This window comes from Schistocerca serialis, chromosome 4 (genome assembly GCF_023864345.2).
Source record: "Schistocerca serialis cubense isolate TAMUIC-IGC-003099 chromosome 4, iqSchSeri2.2, whole genome shotgun sequence".
NCBI lineage: Eukaryota > Metazoa > Arthropoda > Insecta > Orthoptera > Acrididae > Schistocerca > Schistocerca serialis.
Genome location: NC_064641.1, coordinates 513,841,242 through 513,863,701, shown reverse-complemented (window position 1 = coordinate 513,863,701; position 22,460 = coordinate 513,841,242). Strand labels below are relative to the sequence as shown.

Genomic DNA, 22,460 nt, shown 5'->3' with positions numbered 1-22,460 from the left:
TCCTTCCACCTTTCTGCCTTCCCTTCTTTCCTTAGAACTGGGTTGCCATCTGAGCTCTTGATATTCATACAAGTGGTTCTCTTCTCTCCAAAGGTCTCTTTAATTTTCCTGTAGGCAGTATCTATCTTACCCCTAGTGAGACAAGCCTCTACATCCTTACATTTGTCCTCTAGCCATCCCTGCTTAGCCATTTTGCACTTCCTGTCGATCTCATTTTTGAGACATTTGTATTCCTTTTTGCCTGCTTGATTTACTGGATTTTTATATTTTCTCCTGTCATCAATTAAATTCAATATTTCTTCTGTTACCCAAGGATTTCTATTAGCCCTCGTCTTTTTACCTACTTGATCCTCTGCTGCCTTCACTACTTCATCCCTCAGAGCTACCCATTCTTCTTCTACTGTATTTCTTTCCCCCATTCCTGTCAATTGTTCCCTTATGCTCTCCCTGAAACTCTCTACAACCTCTTGTTCTTTCAGTTTATCTAGGTCCCATCTCCTTAAATTCCCACCTTTTTGCAGTTTCTTCAGTTTCAATCTGCAGTTCATAACCAATAGATTGTGGTCAGAATCCACATCCGCCCCTGGAAATGTCTTACAATTTAAAACCTGGTTCCTAAATCTCTGTCTTACCATTATATAATCTATCTGATACCTTTTAGTATCTCCAGGATTCTTCCAGGTATACAACCTTCTTTCATGATTCTTGAACCAAGTGTTAGCTATGATTAAGTTATGCTCTGTGCAAAATTCTACAAGGCGGCTTCCTCTTTCATTTCTTCCCCCCACAATCTATCGGTTATGAACTGTAGATGAAAACTGAAGAAACTGTAAAAAGGTGGGAATTTGAGGAGATGGGACCTGGATAAACTGAAAGAACGAGAGGTTGTAGAGAGCTTCAGGGAAAGTATTAGGGAACCATTGACAAGAATGGGGGAAAGAAATACAGTAGAAGAAGAATGGGTAGCTTTGAGAGATGAAATAGTGAAGGTAGCAGAGGATCAAGTAGGTAAAAAGATGAGGGCTAATAGAACTCCTTGGGTAACAGAAGAGATATTGAATTTAATTGATGAAAGGAGAAAATGCAGTAAATGAAGTAGGCAAAAAGGAATACAAATGTCTCAAAAATGAGATCAACAGGAACTGCAAAATGGCTAAGTAGGGATGGCTAGTGGACAAATGTAAGGAAGTAGAGGTGCATATCACTAGGGGTTAGATAGATACTGCCTATAGGAAAATTAAAGAGACCTTTGGAGAAAAGAGAACCACTTGCATGAATATCAAGAGCTCAGATGCAAACCCACTTCTAAGCAAAGAAGGGAAAGCAGAAAGGTGGAAGGAGTATATAGAGGGTCTATACAGAGGTGATGTTCTTGTGGACAATATTATGGAAATGGAAGAGGAGGTAAATGAAGATGAAATGGGAGATATGATACTACATGAAGAGTTTGACAGAGCACTGAAAGACCTAAGTCGAAACAAGGCCCCGGGAGTAGACAACATTCCATTAGAACTACTGACAGCCTTGGGAGAGCCAGTCCTGACAAAACTCTACCATCTAGTGAGCAAGATGTATGAGGCAGGTGAAATTCCCTCAGACTTCAAAAAGAATATAATAATTCCAATCCCAAAGAAAGCAGGCGTTGACAGATGTGAAAATTACTGAACTATCAGTTTAATAAGTCACGGCTGCAGAATACTAACATGAATTCTTTACAGACGAATGGAATAACTGGTAGAAGCTGACGTCAGGGAAGATCAGTTTGGATTCCGTAGAAAATGGATTAAGGAAAGGCAAACCTACGTTTCTAGCATTTGTAGGCTTAGAGAAAGCTTTTGACAATGTTGACTGGAATACTCTCTTTCAAATTCTGAAGGTGGCAGGGGTAAAATACAGGTAGCGGAAGGTTAGTTACAATTTGTACAGAAACCAGATGGCAGTCATAAGAGTCGAGGGGCATGAAAGGGAAGCAGTGGTTGGGAAGGGAGTGAGACAGGGTTGTAGCCTATCCCCGATGTTATTCAATCTGTATATTGAGCACACAGTGAAGGAAACAAAAGAAAAATTCGGAGTAGGAATTAAAGTCCATGGAGAAGAAATAAAAACTTTGAGGTTCGCTGACGATATTGTAATTCTGTCAGAGACAGAAAAGGACCTGGAAGAGCAGCTGAACAGAATGGACATTGTCTTGAATGGAGGATATAAGATGAACATCAACAAAAGCAAAACGAGGATAATGGAATGTAGTCAAATTAAATCGGGTGATGCTGCGGGAATTAGATTAGGAAATGAGACGCTTAAAGTAGTAAATGAGTTTTGCTATTTGGGGAGCAAAATAACTGATGATGGTTGAAGTAGAGAGGATATAAAATGTAGACTGGCAATGGCAAGGAAAGCGTTTCTGAAGACGAGAAATTTGTTAACATCGAGTTTAGATTTAAGTGTCAGGAAGTCGTTTCTGAATGTATTTGTATGGAGTGTAGTCTTGTATGGAAGTGAAATGTGGGCGATAAATAGTTTAGACAAGAAGAGAATAGAAGCCTTCAAAATGTGGTGTTACAGAAGAATGCTGAAGATTAGATGGATAGATCACATAACTAATAAGGAGGTATTGAATAGAATTGTAGAGAAGAGGAGTTTGTGGCACAACTTGTCTAGAAGAAGGGATCGGTTGGTAGGGCATATTCTGAGACATCAAGGGATCACCAATTTAGTATTGGAGGGAAGTGTGGAGGGTGAAAATCCTAGAGGGAGACCAAGAGATGAATACACTAAAAGATTCAGAAGGATGTAGGTTGCAGTAGGTACTGGGAGATAAAGAAGCTTGCACAGGATAGAGAAGCATCGAGAGCTGCATCAAACCAGTCTCTGGACTGAAGACCCCAACAACAACAACAACAACTACAACAACAAGTGCTAACTGTGTGAAATAACCTATTTTAGTCAGTTGGAAATGAAGTTCTAAGTTTTGGAAGCAATGACTGTGTTATAGTAGTAAAGGCAAGGAAAAGTGTGTTATGAGAATACAAGGAAAGGAGAAATTTCTCAGCCCTACTCAAACTGATAAAATGAAATTTTAGTTTTGTTATGTTGGTATCTCATGCAAAATATGTCAGTCAGGTTTCAGCTTTATCTGCAGCTTAGATTTGTTCACACAGCGTTTTTACACTAGTAATATCCTTGACCGCCCTGAAGTACTTGACATCTTGCATCATTGGAAAAGTGACAGGATTGCAACTTGTCATGCCATACCACACCACACCACAACTCTCCTCTCCTCTCCAGTCAGTTACTGTCTAATTTCTGTGTTGTTTAGCACTTTCAAGACTTTTTGCGAGGTAGCTGACTCCAAATGTCTGTTGCACACAGTTCCCTCCACAGTCTTCACTCGGAAAGCAGTTGAGATGGATCAGCACTCTCAGACAGCAGCAGTTCCTGACAAGTTTGAAACCAATTGTTATTAACAAGGCATGTCTTCAGTTCCTGTTAGAACCATTTTACAGCCACTGTACTTATGCTGTGTTACATGGCTCTGAGTAATACCCCATTCCTTGCAGAAATGTTGGACAGTCCATGTTGATACACCAAAAAGTTTCGCATCTTCACTCACCATGTGGTCATGGACATGTCCAAACATAATGGCTCATTTCTTCCATTTTGTCACATCCCCCATCATCCCAAGTTATTACCCTGATTTAATACAACCTGGAGACACATACACACCATTTCACTGCAGTAGAGGATCGTATGACCTATTGGTGGTAGTAGTTCTACACCATATGTTCTAGAGTGACCAGTGTGCTCTTTTAAGTAGGTGATGAATATTTTGTCCAGTGAGCCTAAATTTTATTTGACAGACTAAGATTATGGGTACTCTTTGTGAAAGATGGTTATTTCATTTGTTGAATACTGACCACACAAAAAAGTGAAAATTACTCATCAGTGTTAGGACCACTGTAAAAATAATCCTGTTGCTTTTGTGCACTGATTTGTGTCTTTGAATGAAACATGGGTCCACCACTACAATACTGAAGTGAAAGAACAAAACTAGTGGTGCTGATCCAAAAAAAGAGGAAGTGTGTCTCATCTGCCATGACCCTTATGGTCAATGATATCTGGAATGCAAAAGAGATTCTTCTTGTTAATTACTTGCCAAATATCAAAACATTAACTGGCAAATACATTGTGCACTTTGTGGACCATTGGATGGAAAAAATATATCAGAACAAATGTAAATTTCAAAATAAATAAAAATGAAGATCTTTAATCAGGACAATACAGTTCCTCCCGAAAGTTATTTACCATTATGAAAACTAATGGATCTAAAGTACAAATTGTTATAACACTAAAATTATGAACAACAGAAATTGGAACAATCCCATAAATATTATTATAGAGAATGCCAGCCAAAGACTGTTTTATTGGCAGAACACTTACAAGACGCAATAGGTCTACTAAAGAGATTGGCTACACTATACTCGCCTGTCCTCTGCTGGACTGTTGCTGCTCAGTATGGGATGTGTACTAGATAGGATTGATGGAGGACACCAAAAACGTTCAAGGAAGGGCAGCTTGTTTTGTCTTATTGCGAAACAAGGGAGAGAGTGTCACAGATATGTTATGCAAGTTGGGGTGCCAATCATTAAAACAATGGTGTTTTTCTTTCTGATGAGATCTTTACACGAAATTTCAGTCACCAACTTTCTCCTCCAAATGCAAAAATATTTTGTTGGTGGCAACCTATGTGGGAAGAAATGATGATCAAAATAAATTATAGAAATCAGAGCTCGCTTGGAAAGATTTAAGTGTTCATTTTTCCTGCACTCTTTTAGAGTGGAATGGTAAAGAAATGGGCTGAAGATGGCTCAATGGACTCTCTGCCAGGCACTTAAGTGTGAATTCCTGTTTATTCATGTAAATATACAATTAATAAAATGTTCTGGGGTATTATGCCGTGGTCAAATGGATTTCACATTAAAACACAACATTTCATCCCTGTCTGCGGAGAACGTTAGCAAAGGTGATCGTAGCTTCTTTGAAAGTCTGATTCCCACCCTGGCTTACTACTGACTGCAACAAAATTCTGTTTCCACATGTTTCCTCGCAATGGCATTCCTGTTTAGTCATGTAAATGTACAATTAATAAAATTTTCTGGGGTATTATGCCGTGGTCAAATGGATTTCACATTAAAACACATTTCATTCCCGTCTGCGGAGAACGTTAGCAAAGGTGATCGTAGCTTCTTTGAAAGTCTGATTCCCACCCTGGCTTATTACTGACTGCAACAAAATTCTGTTTCCACATGTTTCCTCGCAATGGCATTACGCCACATCTTGAATATCCGACCGCAATTGGTTGTTATTGACTGCCCTCATCCGCTGCTGCTATCACCCTATGGTGGAAGACTGGTTCACATCTTCTTCAACACCAGACTCCAGATGTCATTAAATTTCATGCTCTCATCCTTCCTGTCAAAATTCCTGGGATGTTTTACTATCTCTATGGCCTCTCTGTACAGCCTTTCATGGTATCCTGCCAGTACTTGATTACTACCAAAATGCATGTGGTGGTTTTCTGCTGCAAAGCAACAAGCTGCCCACAACAGCTGATCCATCAGCCTTCCCTCTTCTGTAGTTACCCTTGTGCTCTTCTAGTTGTTTTTGTTGTAGAATCACTATTCACTATGGTTCCGTTCAATGAAGTGTTGCAGCAACTGTCAGACTTTTCCTTCCGATATTGCAGAACTGTTTAAATGTTGCCTCACAACCACTTATTTCAAATGGAATGATGACTTCTATGAACAGATGGATGGTGTTACTGTTGGGAGCCCCTTAAGCTCACCTATAGTGAACCTCTTTGTGGAAAAATTCGAGGATCAGGCATTGGAAACTGGAACAAGAAACTGAATGTTTAGTTCTGGCATATGGATGGTATGTTTGCTTTGTGGCATCATGGCAAGGAGAAACTGGGTCATTTTCATGAACATCTCAATGGGATCAATCCGAAGATTCAGTTTAGCGTGGAGGAAGAGGCAGGTAGAAGGTTAAATTTTCTTGGTGTGCTAATTTTCAAGGAATAAGATGATAGCTTGGGCCGCATGATTTACTGGAAACCCATTCACACAGACCGTTTACCCACACCAAGCTTCAAAACACCATCCACAACAAAAGTAAGGTATCATAAAAACAATGGCGAATAGAGCAATGAAAATCTGCGAACAAGAGCTGCTTGATGCAGAATTAATATATCTCTCCAGTGCATTACTCAAGAACGCTTATTCATTCGCTGAGGTAAAAAGACTGTTAAGATCACCATGTAAAAATCATAGCATAGCTCAAGTGCCAGTGAAATTGAAAGTTTTCCTGTGTTTCATTAAGGACATTACTAACCACATAGGAAAAATCTTGAAAAAGTGGAACATCGCTGTCTACAAACTCACCTGGAAGGTACAATACCACTTAAAATCGACCAAGGATGTTCACCAGCCACTGGAAAAAGCTGAAATTGATAGGATTCCATGTAGTTGTGGGGAGGTGTAAATGACTACTATAAAAAGAATGGTCAAAAATGATTTGAACAGCACAAGGGCAGATGCAGAAGAGGCGAGATTGACAGATTAGCTGTTTCAGAACATGTTTGCAGCCAGGAGACCACCATATTCATTTTTATAGGACTAAAGTTCTGGTAGCCACAAGTGGATACCATGAAATGCTATACAGAGACGCCATAGAGATTGTAGAACATCCCAGGAATTTCAGTAGGGAGAAAGCCATGAAACTGAATGAGATCTGGTTTCCGCTGCTGAAGGTGTATACCTGTCTTCCACCACGGGCTGATAGCAACAGCAGACAATGGAAGTCAATAATGGCCAGTTGTGCTCAGGTACTCAAAATACGTGATGCCACTGCACAGAAGTGGAATTTTGCTGCAGTCAGTAGAGAGCCAGGGTGTGAATCAGACATTCAAAGAAGCTAAAATCCTCGTTGAAAATTTCTGCCACAGATGGGGTAGAAATGTTGGGTTTTAATGTGAAATCCATTCGACCACAACATAATAGCACAGAATGTTTTATTAATTGTGACATTTCCAGCTGTGAAAGTTTACATTCTACAGATCCACCTTGTTTACCGTAATTTTCACCCTTTGGGTTCCACCTATTCCCACATTAGTTGGGAGAGGTTTTGAATCTAATGAAGAGTTTATGGTAGCCATAGATAAATATTTTGCAGACTTTTGGGGTTGCAATAATTGTGGAGAAAGTCTGTTGATCTAAAAGGAGATTATGTTGAAAAGTGTGAATTTTCTACCTAGTGAAACACATTATTTGTCTACCAGACCAATAAATTTTCTTTTTGGCCTTGTGGATTATGTTACTTTAACATCAAAGAGTGTGAGAAAAATATTGGAAAATATTTTTTTCTGAGACTCATACATAAACAACCACAGCTACAATAGAGGTATGGAAATATTCAACGAGATGTTTGAAAATGATTTAAACTGTGGTTGCTAAAGTAGATACAGTTCTTTGTTATTCTTCATTCTGTATTCTTCTTAATCTTGTCTCATAGCCTTCCTATACATTCATCTGATACTGGGGAAAAATCTTACCCTCCTTTACCAAGTGATATTTTTTTCATGGATTCTGTAGAATTGCTAATTATGATGGATTTTAGAATTTCCATTACCATTTTCCATTGTGATATATTTAACCTTGACTGGCTACAGCAGCAATCCAGCAATATGATTGAGATGTAGAGGCCTCTGTGTTATTACTACTATTTAAAATCTTTGGCCTTTGCATAAGTAGCTACCAGATGTTTTTAAGGATGACCTGAAAATATTTGTGTCTCCTGGAATGAGCTTATATTTTAGAAGGAAACAATGTTAATGTGAAATCCTTCACATTATTTTCTCTCTTTCACATACCTTCTAGTTCCTACCAAATACCAAATCTAACCCAGTTATGTATGGGGTTGTTGGTACTGTGAGCCACAAACCCCTCAGTGTGACTACCTAAGGGTAGAAAAAAAAGTTTCCAGACATTTTTTTCACAAGTAATCATTTCATGTAACAAATGTGATTACTACAATATATTTTTACAGAAACGTCATTTCCATGATTTAATTTTAAATCTGACACTCCATTTATTTCACAGTTACCTTAAGTTTGGCTCAATTTTAGTTGTGGACAGTCAGGAAACTTGACTCCTGATTGTCATTTGTCAAATGGTTCCTATTTTTTTATTGGTTAATATTCATTATTATTACAGAGACATAGAGACTGTGTTGAAAAACAGTGTCATGTGCCTATGTCACTTTGAAGTGTAGTGCAGCATTCAATAAAAATTGGTCTCCATATTAATGTGTAACTTACTTTTTGAAGGCCCCTTGTATATTTCAGAATGGAAGATCTAATAACTCACCTTTCAGATCTGCATTTAGTTACTAGGGAGGAAATGTTCTTAGCATATTTTATTACTTGAACAACAAATATGTTGATTTTCAAAGTTAACCTATAAGTGCAGTTTTAATAGTTAATCACCATCCAGTAAAAAGAGTTGCCATGTTTATGTTATGGTAACCAATTGAAGAATTGTGTGTATGTTGCTCCTGTTGTGGAAAGAAGAGTACGTGTACAATTTTGCATTGCAGTGTGTTAGTGTAATTTTATTATTTTCTGGAAAAATGTGTGCTACTGTGAATATTGTATTTTATTCATCAGTTTCTGCCTTTATACAAAGTAATGTGAAGTGAATGTATCAGTATAATGAAACTGTTGGATGGCAGGTGGGTGGGGGGGGGGGGGGGGGGGGCAGCTTGCCCCCTTCATGTTTGTCTCTCAGCTTGTCCCTCCAACTGAAGGGTCCCTCTCATACTGGGCTGGGTGATTTGCGTTTCTGTGCAACCTCCACCAGACTATCCCCATTTCCTCCCTGCAGTTGCAACATATAGTTCCAAAAACTAAAATGGTTTAGTGTACTTGTGTATCTGTCTATTGGCAGCACTAAAATGTTCACCTCCTGAGGGTGTGAACTAGCCAGTGACTGTGTCTCATCATTTTATAGTTTTCTCAAGTGAATTTAACTTTTAATACAATTTATTATAAGTCAGTTACACAATTTTTATTTTATGTGCTCCAGGTCAAGGTACTTTCATGCACTGGTCAGAAAGTTTCATTGTCAATGAAAGACGTAGATCAAGAAACAGGAGAAGACCTGAATCCTACGGGTAACAATCTGCTTCTTAATAAGGACAGGTAAGATCAGATATTTATCATATGTAGTTATTTTACATGTCATTGCCTTCATCATCTACATAAAAACTGGTTATATCTTTAAGATTTTGCTTTTTACTAGAGTTGTATATCATATTTGCAATTGTTGTAAATACAGGATGTTTGACACCCTAAAGATTTCTAGCCTTGAACTTTATGCATCCTCTTCCACTGCTGTCATACATTGCTTCTGTACAGTGTATGACTTGGGAAACATGAAGAGCAATCTGGCTCTTCTTCTTTCCCTTTTGTTTACTTAAGAACTGAAATTGTGCCAGTGCACCATCATTTTGGCTATGCAATATCAGTGAACAGAATAGAAGAAACACACAATTTAGTATTAATAGCACAGTGAACATTACACTGGATGTACAGATAAACACTGACAACTCTCAGTGTATTGTGCAGGATGGCAAACTGGTCATTTTTTTTTTAAAGAGAAAACTCCTGCCCAGAAATGCATAGTTTTGACCCTGTGAAGCATCTCAGTGTGAGAATGGTGGTGGCCAGAGTTTCTTCTTAAACTTAGCAGCAGATTAAAACTGTGTACCAGTCCTGGATTGAAACTTTGGACCTTTTCCTTTCACAAGCAAGTACTCTACCAACTGAGCTGTCCAGGCACAGCTTTACTTCCATCACTACCTCACCTTCAACCTAGTCCCAGAAGGTCGAAAGGAGAACTTCTGTGAAGTTTGGAAGGTAAGAAATGAGGTATGGTAGAATTAAAGCTGTGAGGGAAGATCATAAGTTGTGCACGGATAGCTCAGTCAATAGAGAAGTGGTCTGTGAAAGGCAAAGGTCCCAGGTTCGAGTCCTGGTATAGCACACAGTTTTAATCTACCAGAAAGTTTCAGATCAGTGCACACTCTGCTGCAGGGTGATAATTCATCTATTCTTCTTTGATTGTTTTGTGTTCTGAGTAATGCAAAGCACTAGCCAAAGTTTAAGAAAGACACATGGACTGCACCTATTAGTCTACCTGTGCATGCACTACATCTTTCAGTGAGCATTTGTTCTCATCATAATTGGATACCTGTGTTCTGTACCAGTGCAGTACTGTTGTGACGTTACACGAGCATCACAGTGAACAGTGTGCAGCAGAATTGATGTCAGTCACATAGTTGATGCCTGATTGTATGCGGAAACATTTCTGAATAGAAATACCTTATATCATTTATTGTTCGAAGCACTTGAGAGAAGAATAAGAGACACAGAAAACTTGTAGGTAACTACTGTACTTTCTGCCTGGAGTGTTTCGAGAATTGCAACATAAATGTACAAGAGAGTTTCTTTTCAGTGCATGCTACATTTTAGTGTGCACACAGTAGTACTGCATGCTGTTGAAAAATTTGCTGGACATATGGCTGGACTTATATCAATTATTATCAATATTATCAATTATTCTGCAATTCTGTTCTGTATCAGGTGTAAAAACCCTGAAATTGGCTACTTGCGTAGGTCAAACAGTTGATACTGAGGAGGGCATTTTGAAACACCTCAATGAGGAGCAACCCACTAGCACTTGCTGAGAGGTGTGAGCACTGGGCATGTGTCATGTAAATGTGTGAAATGTTGACTATGATAAGTACATCATCCATACCATCTGCAGAAAGTTCAGGCAACAGTATTGGAGGGTTATTAAGAATGAGTACAGCTTGTGTAATGGTATTCACAATGCCACATACTTAGATTACATTTCTCCACTGTGGTGTTGTTCAACGATGAATGCATGTTCACTCAGGAGAGGATAGTAAATACTCACACTTGAGCAGACAGAAATCCAGGTGTCCTGGGAGGTTAGAAGTAACGAGGTTCAGTTTAGTCTCTACATTGTATGCAACCAAGTTGTGAGTCCAAAATTTGAACCTATTTTGTAATTTACTGTGCTATGGGGTGCCATTGTGTCTCTTAAGAAAATGAACACGTCACCATATCCAATCTGTTCTCAAATTTTGACGCCCCACATGGCTCAAACAGTTCATTTCCGAACAGGAGTCCCCTCCTGAAAAATGACCAGTTTACCAAACCCCACAACACATTAAGTATTGTTTGTGTGTTCTCTGTATGCCCTATAATTAATGTACTGTTACTGTTATATTCAACTGCGTTCCTCTCTGACATAAAACCACACAATTTATTCAGTGTTGCCATTGTGTTCCACTCATCATTTCAGTGAATTACAGTTTGTTATTCCTTGACATTATTATTTCCATAGGTTGCCACTATAATTGCAAAAAATGAAATAATTAATAAAGAACAGTGTCAGGGTATAACTATTGGGCAGTGTGTCCAGACTCAAGGGAATTTATGAGTAATAGTAAAGAGTTAGAAACTGATGGTGACATGGCTTTTGAAATTCCCCAGGCTAAGAGTTTCTCAGTTTGTCTTCCAAGTTTGCTGGTGAGTGTGAGATTTCTATGTACTTCTGCAAAAGTTTAACCATATTTGTCAAAGAAATTTCCTGCCATCAAAAAGCTTCATTTGTATCTGTGCAAACTAAATAAACTTGATATATTGAGGCATGTCTTAATATGGCCTACAGCTGCTTGAGAAGATACTGTTAAGGGGATAACAACCTGTACAATGTAGTGGGCACTGGTTGCTTTGCCCTGCAGAAACATCAAACGGGACTGTGAGCTGTAACTGATGCCTCCCACCATGAAGCCTGTGAGTCACGGACAAATGCACTCCAGAAAAAGCCGTTCACGACATCTATACTATGCATGTGTACGTCCATCACTTGCATGTAAACAGAACATGCTCTCATCACTGATGACAATAGAGTGCCATTCTACTCTTCAGTTGTTCTTTCAGGACATTAGAGTAGTTGTGCTCATCAGTCATGGTGTCAGTGCTAGCAGTCTTTCCAGAGGCACACGTATCCTAGTCTTGCTGCAAGCAGAGGGTTAGTGGTCCTTGGTGACACAGCATTTGCAGCATGTGCTCATTTTTCTTTCTTGGGTGATATTCAGGTGGCCACTGCTGCTGACATGTCAATCTTGATGTGCATTTGCACTTCACGGACATTGAGAACTTGGTATAAGGGTATGGGAATGTTCCACAGATCACTTCTGCAAGCAGTGACATGCCACCGATACTTTATGCCCAACATGTTTGGCAATTTGTAGAAGGTGCTTTTTTTTAACATTGTATTACAGGCATCTAATTGTTGTTTACCACTATCTTGTTATGTGAATTGGTGATTACAGTAGGGGCTGTAATACAAAGAGGAACTGGAATTCTGTTAAAATGTCATGGTCACCTACTATAGCACAGGACTGAGTTTGTGATGGTTGGGCATTGTATGTTCATAAAAATTTTCTTGTTGTTCAGTTCAGTTTACAATTTTAAATCCATCTTGTATGTGGAAAACATATGCCAACACAGTAACCTGAGTGGACAAAGTGCCATTTACATTAGTCGAGTCAAATATGATCATAATTTCTTCTTCTTCTCATAAGCACTTTATTCACCTCAGTAGAGATAAATATTCACAAAAGCAGCAGAACAGTCATATAAATCAACCACAAAAACTTTTTAAGTCTACCACTTGTCTATGGGATGGTCCTCCTGTCCAACAACACTACTAAAAAAGCAAGATATTTCCAGTAGCGAGAATCTTCTGTTGGTTCCAGAATTTGGTCATTCTTCAAACCTTTTAAAGCCACTTATTTTTCTTTGTGATAACATAGTTGTAATTAACATATTCTTCAAGACTTCAAACAGGGGAAAAAACACATGCAGAAATATGATGTACAATTACTGGAAACAAGGTTTGTCCAGACAGTGGTCTAAAAAAGACAAATGCTATAAGAGAGGAGTTGTAAGGAACAGTGAATTAACAAGTTATATTTTATTTCTGAAACATTTTTCTTGTAAGATTTGTAATGCATTTTATTGCCAGCTAGTCATTTTCCTGCAGCTCTGTCCATGTATACATTCAACACATATATTAAACACACTTCCTCCTCTTCCCTCTTGCTGTGTCCACCTCTTCTTCCCCCTGTCTGTCCACCTCATCTACCCACCTCTATCTTTTTGTCTCCTCCTCCCCACTCTGTATCTTCATCTCCTTCTCCCCCTCTCTTTGTTCATTTCCTCCTCCCCATTGTTCTGCCCATCCCCTTCTCTATCCATCTCAACATGCCCCAGCCTTGTTCATCAGTACATGTTGCCCTTGCAGTACATTTCAATAAACCAGGGCAGCCTGCATGTCAGGGCCTGGAAAACTCTCTTGTCCATGACATGTAGGCTGCCCTGCAAAGCAGGTTGGTTCGGTGGGTCAACAGGTGAACTCCATTCGTAGTCCACGAAAAACTTTAGGGGCACCCATAAGCTGCTGCTTATTAAACTGTCCAGTCAAATCAATGTGTATTGCTCTCAGTGTCTTATACACTGGAGCAGTGCGCCGCCAGCGACAACGATACGTTCGTCGCAAAGGCATTGCTGAGGCACGTTAACACAAAGTGAACCAAAGACTGAAAAGAAAAGTTTGTGCCAGTATCTCCTCTCCTATTGGAGCTTGGAGATTATGAGGTGTGCTGTTTCTGTGCCAAATTTGTTTGTAATTGATCCAGGGGCATGGGAGGAAATCCTGGACATGTTTACACTCTGCTTTCTATTTACAACAGACAATAGTAGTCTCCCACCACCACTCATCATTCCAAATTGTCTGTATGTATGAGTATCATCTTTTTATAATCCACAGACCTGAGCTTGCATCCCCTGTTGGCACTGTAATTTTTCCTGGCGTATAAAGTAGTTTTAATTTTTGACACTATTTTGTGTACACGAAAAAATCAGATTACATCATAGTTAGCATCTACATTTGCCTACATACTCAGGGTTGCCACAAGTTCTGGAAATCAGGGAATATCAGAGAAATCAGTGCAATATTAGGGAAATTTGAAAAAAACACTGGAAAAATCTTGTTTTTGTCTCAGTAGATGAAATGATTTGTTTACTGAGATGTCATGCATAGTCGCTGGCTGGATGCAGCTGAGTACATGCACTGCTTCCCTATTCCCTCATTCTTACTGCTTTTCCCCTTCCTACCATTCCACTCAGCTTGTAGTCAGTGCTGCCACTACTTCTTGCTGCTAGCCTAGCAGCTGCCAGCAAGAGGCAGGGAGGCGTGAGGAGTGGTTTGTTTGGATGTGATTCTCAGAGACTGTTGAACAGCAGCCAGAGGCAGTGGTTATGTGTGCATGAGTTGTGTTTGAGTGCTTATGTGAAAGTGTTTGTGCTGTCATTTTCTGACATGGCTATGGCTAAAAATTTAGTTGTGAAAGTGTGATTGTCTTTTCTGTGTGCCTGTTCGGCTCCACGAATGTCTTCATGGTGCCTTGTTACATATCCTCATTAGTATTAATTCTCAGAGTATTCACACAAGTTATCTATTGTATGGATTGATCACCACAATTTCATTTCCTCAACATGGTGTCTGTGACACATGGCCACACGAGTGGAGTTCCACGATGGGCCAAAACTGCAGGCCATTTCTGTGGGTATCTCTAAAGGATCAGGCCTGCCAGTGAATTTCAGGAACCGTGACTGTCTCATCAGAAGTACATTGTACAGTGCGGCGTTTTATAGACATTTTATTTATGCTTGTACATTTTGGCACTTTGAAAGTAGTTCATATATTAGAAAGTATGTTCGGCCACCGGGTTGCAAGTCTTTGTTCAGGTGATGCCACAATGGGCGACCTGCACGTCTGTGATCATGAAATGATGATGAGGCAACACAACACCTTGTCCATGACCGGAGAAAATCTCCAACCCGGCCAGGAATCGAACCCGGGCCTGCTGCATGGTAGGCAAACAAATTACCACTCAGCTAAGCGGGCGGTCACACAATACCTCTAAAATAATAGATATAATACAGTGGGTAATAACTGACAATAATGAACATAGTAGAATCAACATTTTAGTGACTATCGTCTATAGTGTTGGTTTATGCAACTCGTCTCCGCCTTACACACTTCTTTCAAGCGGCTGATTTTTTTCTGAGGTCATTTATGAAATCAGTGAAGGTATTTTAAATCTGTCTTGCGACTCTAAGGAAATGTGTATTTTTGTTACCAAATATGTTTTGTTTTGTTGAAATAAAATAACATCATTAGTCTTAGTGAAACCTTTTGGCTTGCTTTCTCCATTTAAAAACAGTTCATTACAAAAGATGTTGAGTGAGTACTTAAGATTTTTACTCACATGTTTAGAAATACAAAAGTCCCTATATTTTTTGTCAGCTTAAGTCTTTACTCACCCTTGAGATCCCAAAATTTGTCAGGGAAAAATGCTAAAAGTTGTCTGGAAATTAGGAAGATATTAGGGAATTTTACTTGGGGAAGCTTGTGGCAACCCTGATACTCGGCAAGCCACCCTGTGGTGTGTGACAGAGGGTACCTTGTACCATGCTAGTCATTCCCTTTCCTGTCCCACTGACAAATAGGTTGAAGGTAAAACAACTGTCTTTATGCTTCCATACGATTCTTGATCTCTTATCTTGTCCTTACAGCCCTTACATGGGATTCCACATTAACGTATAGTTTCCTCTGTAGCTGCGCACTATAGGAAGGATAAAGAATATGACCTACAATAGGGCAATATCCAGTCAAACATTGTCTTATTTCTATTCTTTCTTCTAACATTCAGTTTCATCAGAAACAGTGCATAACATGAATGCGGGAAAACTTCTGTGGAGTTTATAAGGTAGGAGACAGGTAAGGGCTTCAAGAGTAGGTGTGACTGTATGGCAGCAATGGCAGAATCCAAACTTCAAGATGAGTCATGATCGTATCACTCAGTTGTCAAGTACATGCCCTGCGAAAGGCAAGACTCTTGGTTTTGAGTCCTGGCACACAGCTCTAACCTATCAGAAAGTTTCAGTGCAAAAGTTTATTTTATTTTATTTGCTTATTTTTTCACTTGAGCCCCCAAGCACTCATACTCTTATGTAAGCACCAAATAATGAGTTGGGGAGAGTGTTTTGCCTTGGTTCACTTTTTAGACTTTCGCCTCTAGCCAGTTGTGTAATAGAACTTTAATATATTTTCTTATTCCATTTTTAAATAGTGGCATTTGCTTTTTATGTCCTGAAGTCTTCTTCTGCATTACAAAAATTAATCCAGAAAATTAAGATTTTCCCAAATGTGAAAACTCATTCCTAGGTACATCATAGTCACATACCTAGGTGCAAATATTTGATTGAAATTTTTTTCATAAAAGTGTCACAGGCAGGTAAATCTTGACAGTGCTGTATTTAATAGTCTATCTGTTACATTATTACTCTACTACACACCAATAATCAGTAGGTAAAATTAAGTTAAGCAGAAGTATTATCAAAAGTCAGATGTAAGTTTAAAACATTTTGAAATAGGAGCTTTTGGAAACTAACACAGCTTTCCATTTTCAAGACAGGTGAAACTGTTAAGACATTAAAGAAACACAGTTCATTTGCAAATATCATATGTTTCATGGTAAAAGACCTTCTTCTATTCCAAGGTACAAGACGGTGCATGGTTGATGATATATGGCTTAACAGTCAACATGTTATATAAATATTTCTAAAAATATAAAGAATTTTACTCACCATAAAATTCTTTACCTATAGAATTAACATTGTATTCCAAATAGCTTCACTATATTATACAGCATTTAAATGTATAGAACACGAAATATGTACAAATGCTGAACAAAACAAAACCTCATGTGTAGCAGCAACAAAAAATGGTGGAAATTGCTTCTGGTGATCGCTGGTGTGCATTACTTCACGTTATTCTAAAATCATTCACTAGACTGAAGTACTGACCAAACAGCTCATATGTTTCTAGGTACACTAACCTCTAGTTGTGACACTCTCTCCTACACTTTTGATTTCAGTAGTAGATGTTATACTCTAACAAGGATTAAGCTCAGCAATTACCGTAGCACCACATGCATCTGCTATTGTTTCTTCCTGTATTGATTTTTTTTTAAAAAGGACATAAAATATTTTCATTAAAATCTCTGTTCCTGTACAGAACAAACTACACATATATCCACATAGCATAGATGATAAATACATTACTGTTATAACGTCAAGTTGAACACATATACACATTTCAAAAATGACACAACACATGTAAGTCACAGAGCAAGTAGACAAGGTAAGACATGCGTGCAAAGTAACAGTCAAATCAGCACTGAGTCCAAGTCTAGCGGCCGCTGGCTGGCTGGCCGCTTAGGTGGTGCAGCTGCTGCATGGCTGGCAGACAGCACCGTATGTATAGGACGTGCTTAACTGCACGGTGGCACTTTGAAAGATCGGCGAGTCACAAGACTCTTCCCCCTTTGAATTGTTTGCACTGGTCTTGATGGAGGTGGCCTGTAGATGGCTAACGTCCATAGGTGTTGTTTGACTGGCCATAAAGTCTCGAGGAGGCGGCTTCCCGTACGGACGGAAGTGTCCCCGATGATAACAGGTCGAGATGAGAGGAGACGTAGGGGTCGAATCTGCTGGGGCCTCGTGCACCAGTCTGCCCTTTGCGGCAAGTCCGGTTGTTATAACAGGAGACATGGGCGATGTGTCGGTGTCCTTAGGAGAAGGAGGCAGGTAGAGGTGCTCCGACAGATGATGGTCATCTGGTTCCTGCATGGGCACATTTCCTGGTGGCGTCCGTTCTTGTGCTGGCACCGAGATGATGGTGAGAGGGCTGCATTGTGAGTAATGAGAGATGCCAAGATCCCAAGCGTCATGTAGAGCCGAAGGTGGTGTAGCGGCATTTGGAACAGGCGTTGCCAGCACACGCGGCCGAAGCTGGTCTGAATGACGCACTGCAACACCCGTGTCCGTCTGGATTTCATACAGGCGTCGGCCATGGTGTCGTAAGATGTGACCAGGACTCCATTTTGGCCGCCTGCCATATCCCCGTACCCATACTAGGTCGCCGGTGGTGAACCGGCCAAGTGAAGGAACCTGCGCTCGTGAGGTGGAAGGCCGCAGAAGATGAAGTAGCGTGCGGGGCTGTCGGCCATGTAAGAGCTCAGCCGGGCTGTGGTCGCCCATGGGGGTGAAACGGTAAGAAGCCAGAAATTGGAGAAGCGCATCATCAGCAGTAGAAGAAGTCAGGAGTTTCCTCATCTGAGCCTTAAATGTGCGGACCAGTCGTTCAGCCTCACCGTTTGACTGTGGATGGAACGGTGGGGCCGTGAGATGCATGACACCATGACAGGCACCAAAATCCGCAAATTCAGAAGAGGCAAATTGTGGACCATTATCAGTAACAAGAGTAGAGCGAAGGCCTTCCAAAGAGAAAATGCGAGCTAGAGCATTTGTGGTTGCCGCAGTGGTAGACGACGTGCAACGGACAGTGAAAGGAAAGTTAGAGTAGGCATCAATTATGAGTAGCCAATAAGTACCTAAAATGGTTCCGCGAAGTCAGCATGAATACGCTCCCAGGGCTTCTCAGGCGAAGGCCACGGTGGCAAAGATGACTTCAGGGCGGTGGCCTGTGATGCACAAGGGCCGCAGGCAGCGACCGTGTGTGCGATATTAGAGTCGATGCTGGGCCAGTACACATGATGGTGCGCCAGAGATTTTGTGCGAGAGACACCCCAATGCCCTTGGTGAAGGAGGCACAAGACCGAAGCATGCAAAGATGCAGGTACCACCACACGCGGCGAAGCATTTTCGGTGCAAAGGAGGATAACCCCATCCCTAGCCGTGAGGCGGTAACGCAAAGCGTAGTAGTTCCATAACGGATCATAAGTCTTAGCGGACGGACAATCTGGCCAACCCTTCTTAATACAGCGTAAAACCCTTGAGATGGTAGGGACAGAACCCGTAGCAACCGCCAGCCAGTCCCCAGTGATGGGGATCCCGTCCACAACCCGCTGCTCAGCAACATCCAGGTGGAAACACAAAAGTTCGTCACTATCGAATGCCAGATCAGGACCCATGGGAAGGCGAGACAGTGCATCAGCATTTGCATGTTGAGCCATCGGCCGGAAATGAATCTCATAATTGAAACGAGACAAGTAAAGAGCCCAACGCTGGAGGCGGTGTGCAGCCTTGTCGGGAAGTGACGATGATGGATGAAACAAGGAAACAAGTGGTTTTTGGTCCATAACAAGATGATATTTGGATCCATAAAGAAAAACACCAAACTTATGCAGAGCATAAATAATGGCCAAAGCTTCTATTTCAATTTGAGAATATTTTCGTTGGGCATCCGTGAGTGTCTTGGAAGCATAAGCAATGGGTTGTTCAGAACCGTCAGAAAAACAGTGCGCAAGGACTGCACCAACCCTGTATTGAGAGGCATCTGTGGCAAAAACTAGATGTTGGCCAGGACGGTAAGTAGCCAGGCACGGGGCCTGTTTCAGCATAGTCTTCAATTTCTGGAAAGCCACATCGCCTGACGCGGACCAGTGAAAAGGCACGTATTTAGGCAACAGGCGATGCAACGGCTGAGCCACCGAAGCAGCAGACGGTAAAAACCTGTGATAGTATGCTATTTTTCCCAAGAAGGCCTGCAGCTCCTTAACAGATGTAGGGCGAGGAAGGGCATCGATCGCAGCGACAGTTTGCTGAAGCGGACGAATACCATCCCTAGAGATTTGAAACCCCAAGTACGTGATAGAGGCCTGAAAAAATTTTGATTTCTGAAGGTTACACTTAAGACTGGCAGTCTGTAAGACATGAAAAAGTTGGCGCAGATTCTGAAGATGTTCTTCAGTGGTGGAGCCAGTGACAACAATGTTGTCCGTGTAATTTATAGACCCAGGGACAGGGAACAATAATTGTTCCAAGAAGCGCTGAAAGAGAGCAGGGACGCTGGCAACCCCGAATGGGAATCGTTGGTATTGATAGAGGCCGAATGGTGTTTTAAGTACCGGGAACTGCTGGGAAGCAGCGTCGAGAGGAAGTTGATGATAAGCTTCTGACAGGTCAAGTGTAGAAAAATACTGGCCTCCAGCAAGTTTAGTGAACAATTCTTCAGGTCGGGGCATAGGGTAAGTGTCGATGAGGCATTGGGCATTTACAGTGGCTTTGAAATCGCCACAGAGACGAATATCACCATTAGGCTTAGCAACGACAATGACAGGAGAGGACCACTCACTTGAAGAGACAGGAAGAAGACCCCTGAAGCAGTGAGACGATCCAGCTCCCATTTGACCTGATCACGAACGGCCACAGGAATGGCCCGAGCCCGAAAAAACTTAGGCCGAGCAGTGGGTTTGAGCATGATATGAGCTTCAAAATTGTTTGCACGGCCTAACCCAAGAGAAAAAAAGGGACGAAAATGACGTCGAAAAGGAATCCAATTGAGCATAAGGAATGGCATCAGATATGATATTGACAGAGTCATCTATGGGGAACCCAAAAACGCGAAAGGCATTGAAACCAAAAAGATTCTCTGCGTTACTATGGTCGACTACAAAAATGGGAACAGTGCGAACGACGGATTTGTAAGATACCTCAGCATCAAATTGTCCCAAGAGAGAAATCTTCTGTTTATTGTACGTCCGTAATTGCCTAGTGACAGGTGATAGGGTTGGAGAACCCAACTGAAGATACGTCTGAGAATTGATTATAGTGGCAGCAGAACCAGTATCCACCTGGAAGTGAACATCTCGACCAAGTATTTGGACTGTGAGGAATAACTTCCCTGAAAGGGAAGAAGTACAATTGATAGACAACACAGTATCAGAATCAGCGTCATGTTTATGAACATCAAGTATGCGGTCGAATTTGCAAACGGATGACACATGACCCTTCTTTTTGCAATTGTAACACATGGCCCAACGTTGGGGACAATCCTCCCGCGAATGTTTCATAAAACACCGTGGACATGAAGGAAGTTGCCAGGGGTTTTGCTGCAGTTTCTTAGAGGTTTGTTTACGGTTAGGTCAAGACCGCACTTGGGAGTGTACTGCGGCCACGTCGCACGCGTCGTCAACAGCGCACAGAGGTTGTATTTCCCTGATGTCACCCCACGCCTCTATCTGCGCTCCAGCGGCACGAGAAATTTCAAACGACTGCGCGATGGATAGGACTTCATCTAGAGTTGGATTTGCCAACTGAAGGGCACGTTGCCTAACTTCTTTGTCGGGCCCCGACCGGGTAATAGCATCCCGTACCATGGAATCGGCATAGGATTCTTTGTGAACTTCAGTAACAAATTGACACTTTCTACTGAGGCCATGAAGTTCAGCAACCCAAGCGCGATAAGATTGATGTGGTTGTTTTTGACAGCGATAAAAGGCAACATGTGTATGCTTTTGAAAATATACAGACAGAAGTGAACACATGTCAGCAAAGGACATAGACGCAGGATCTTTCAAAGGAGCCAATTGCGACAACAAGCAATACATTTGAGGTGAAATCCATGAAAGGAACAGAGACTTACACGTTTGTTCGTCCGCGACATGAAATGCCAAGAAGTGCTGTTGAAGATGTTTTTCGTAATCAGACCAGTCTTCCGCCGTCTCATCGTAAGGAGGAAAAGGAGGTATAGACAATGACAAGAAACGCCCCGCATTGGATGCCGCGACGAAATCGCGATTCGCCGATGTAAGAAGCGTTTGCTGTTCAATGAGACCTTGCAATAGTTGCTTTAAAGTAGCCATGGAAACCTGTGGGTCAACGATGAAAAGGAAAAATCCACTACCTCGTTGCCAATTGTTATAACGTCAAGTTGAACACATATATTTCAAAAACGACACAACACATGTAAGTCACAGAGCAAGTAGACAAGGTAAGACATGCGTACACAGTAACAGTCAAATCAGCACTGAGTCCAAGTCTAGTGGCTGCTGGCTGGCTGGCTGCTTAGGTGGTGCAGCTGCTGCATGGCTGGCAGACAGCGCGGCATGTATAGGACACGCGTAACCGCGCGGCGGCACTTTGAAAGATCGGCGAGTCACAACAATTATATTCTTTTGTAACCACAGCAGATTTTCCAGATACTTTTTTAAGACCTGCGGTGCAGGTCTTGTAGGTAGCAACTGTTACCAGCTCTGTGTGTGTGTGTGTGTGTGTGTGTGTGTGTGTGTGTGTTTCCCAGAAGTCATACCTCATTTGTAGAAATCTGTAGTTGTAAATAGAAAACAAGCTTAAGAATTTAGGCTTTCTGCTTTAAATACACCAATGTTTGTATTAGAAGGCTGAAATTGAATAGGCAGGTGAAGCTTCAGTAATA

The 22,460-nt window shown here is 41.1% G+C and overlaps 1 protein-coding gene across 1 annotated transcript in view; it reads left to right on the top strand.

Annotated features, from left to right (window-relative positions):
- Nucleotides 1-22,460, top strand: part of LOC126475239 (ATP-dependent RNA helicase DHX8) — a 135,197-nt gene that overhangs the window by 20,345 nt on the left and 92,392 nt on the right. The window contains exon 6 of the mRNA XM_050102926.1: nucleotides 9,141-9,256. Coding sequence (XP_049958883.1) covers nucleotides 9,141-9,256 — 116 coding nt within the window. The remainder of the gene's footprint in view (nucleotides 1-9,140; nucleotides 9,257-22,460) is intronic.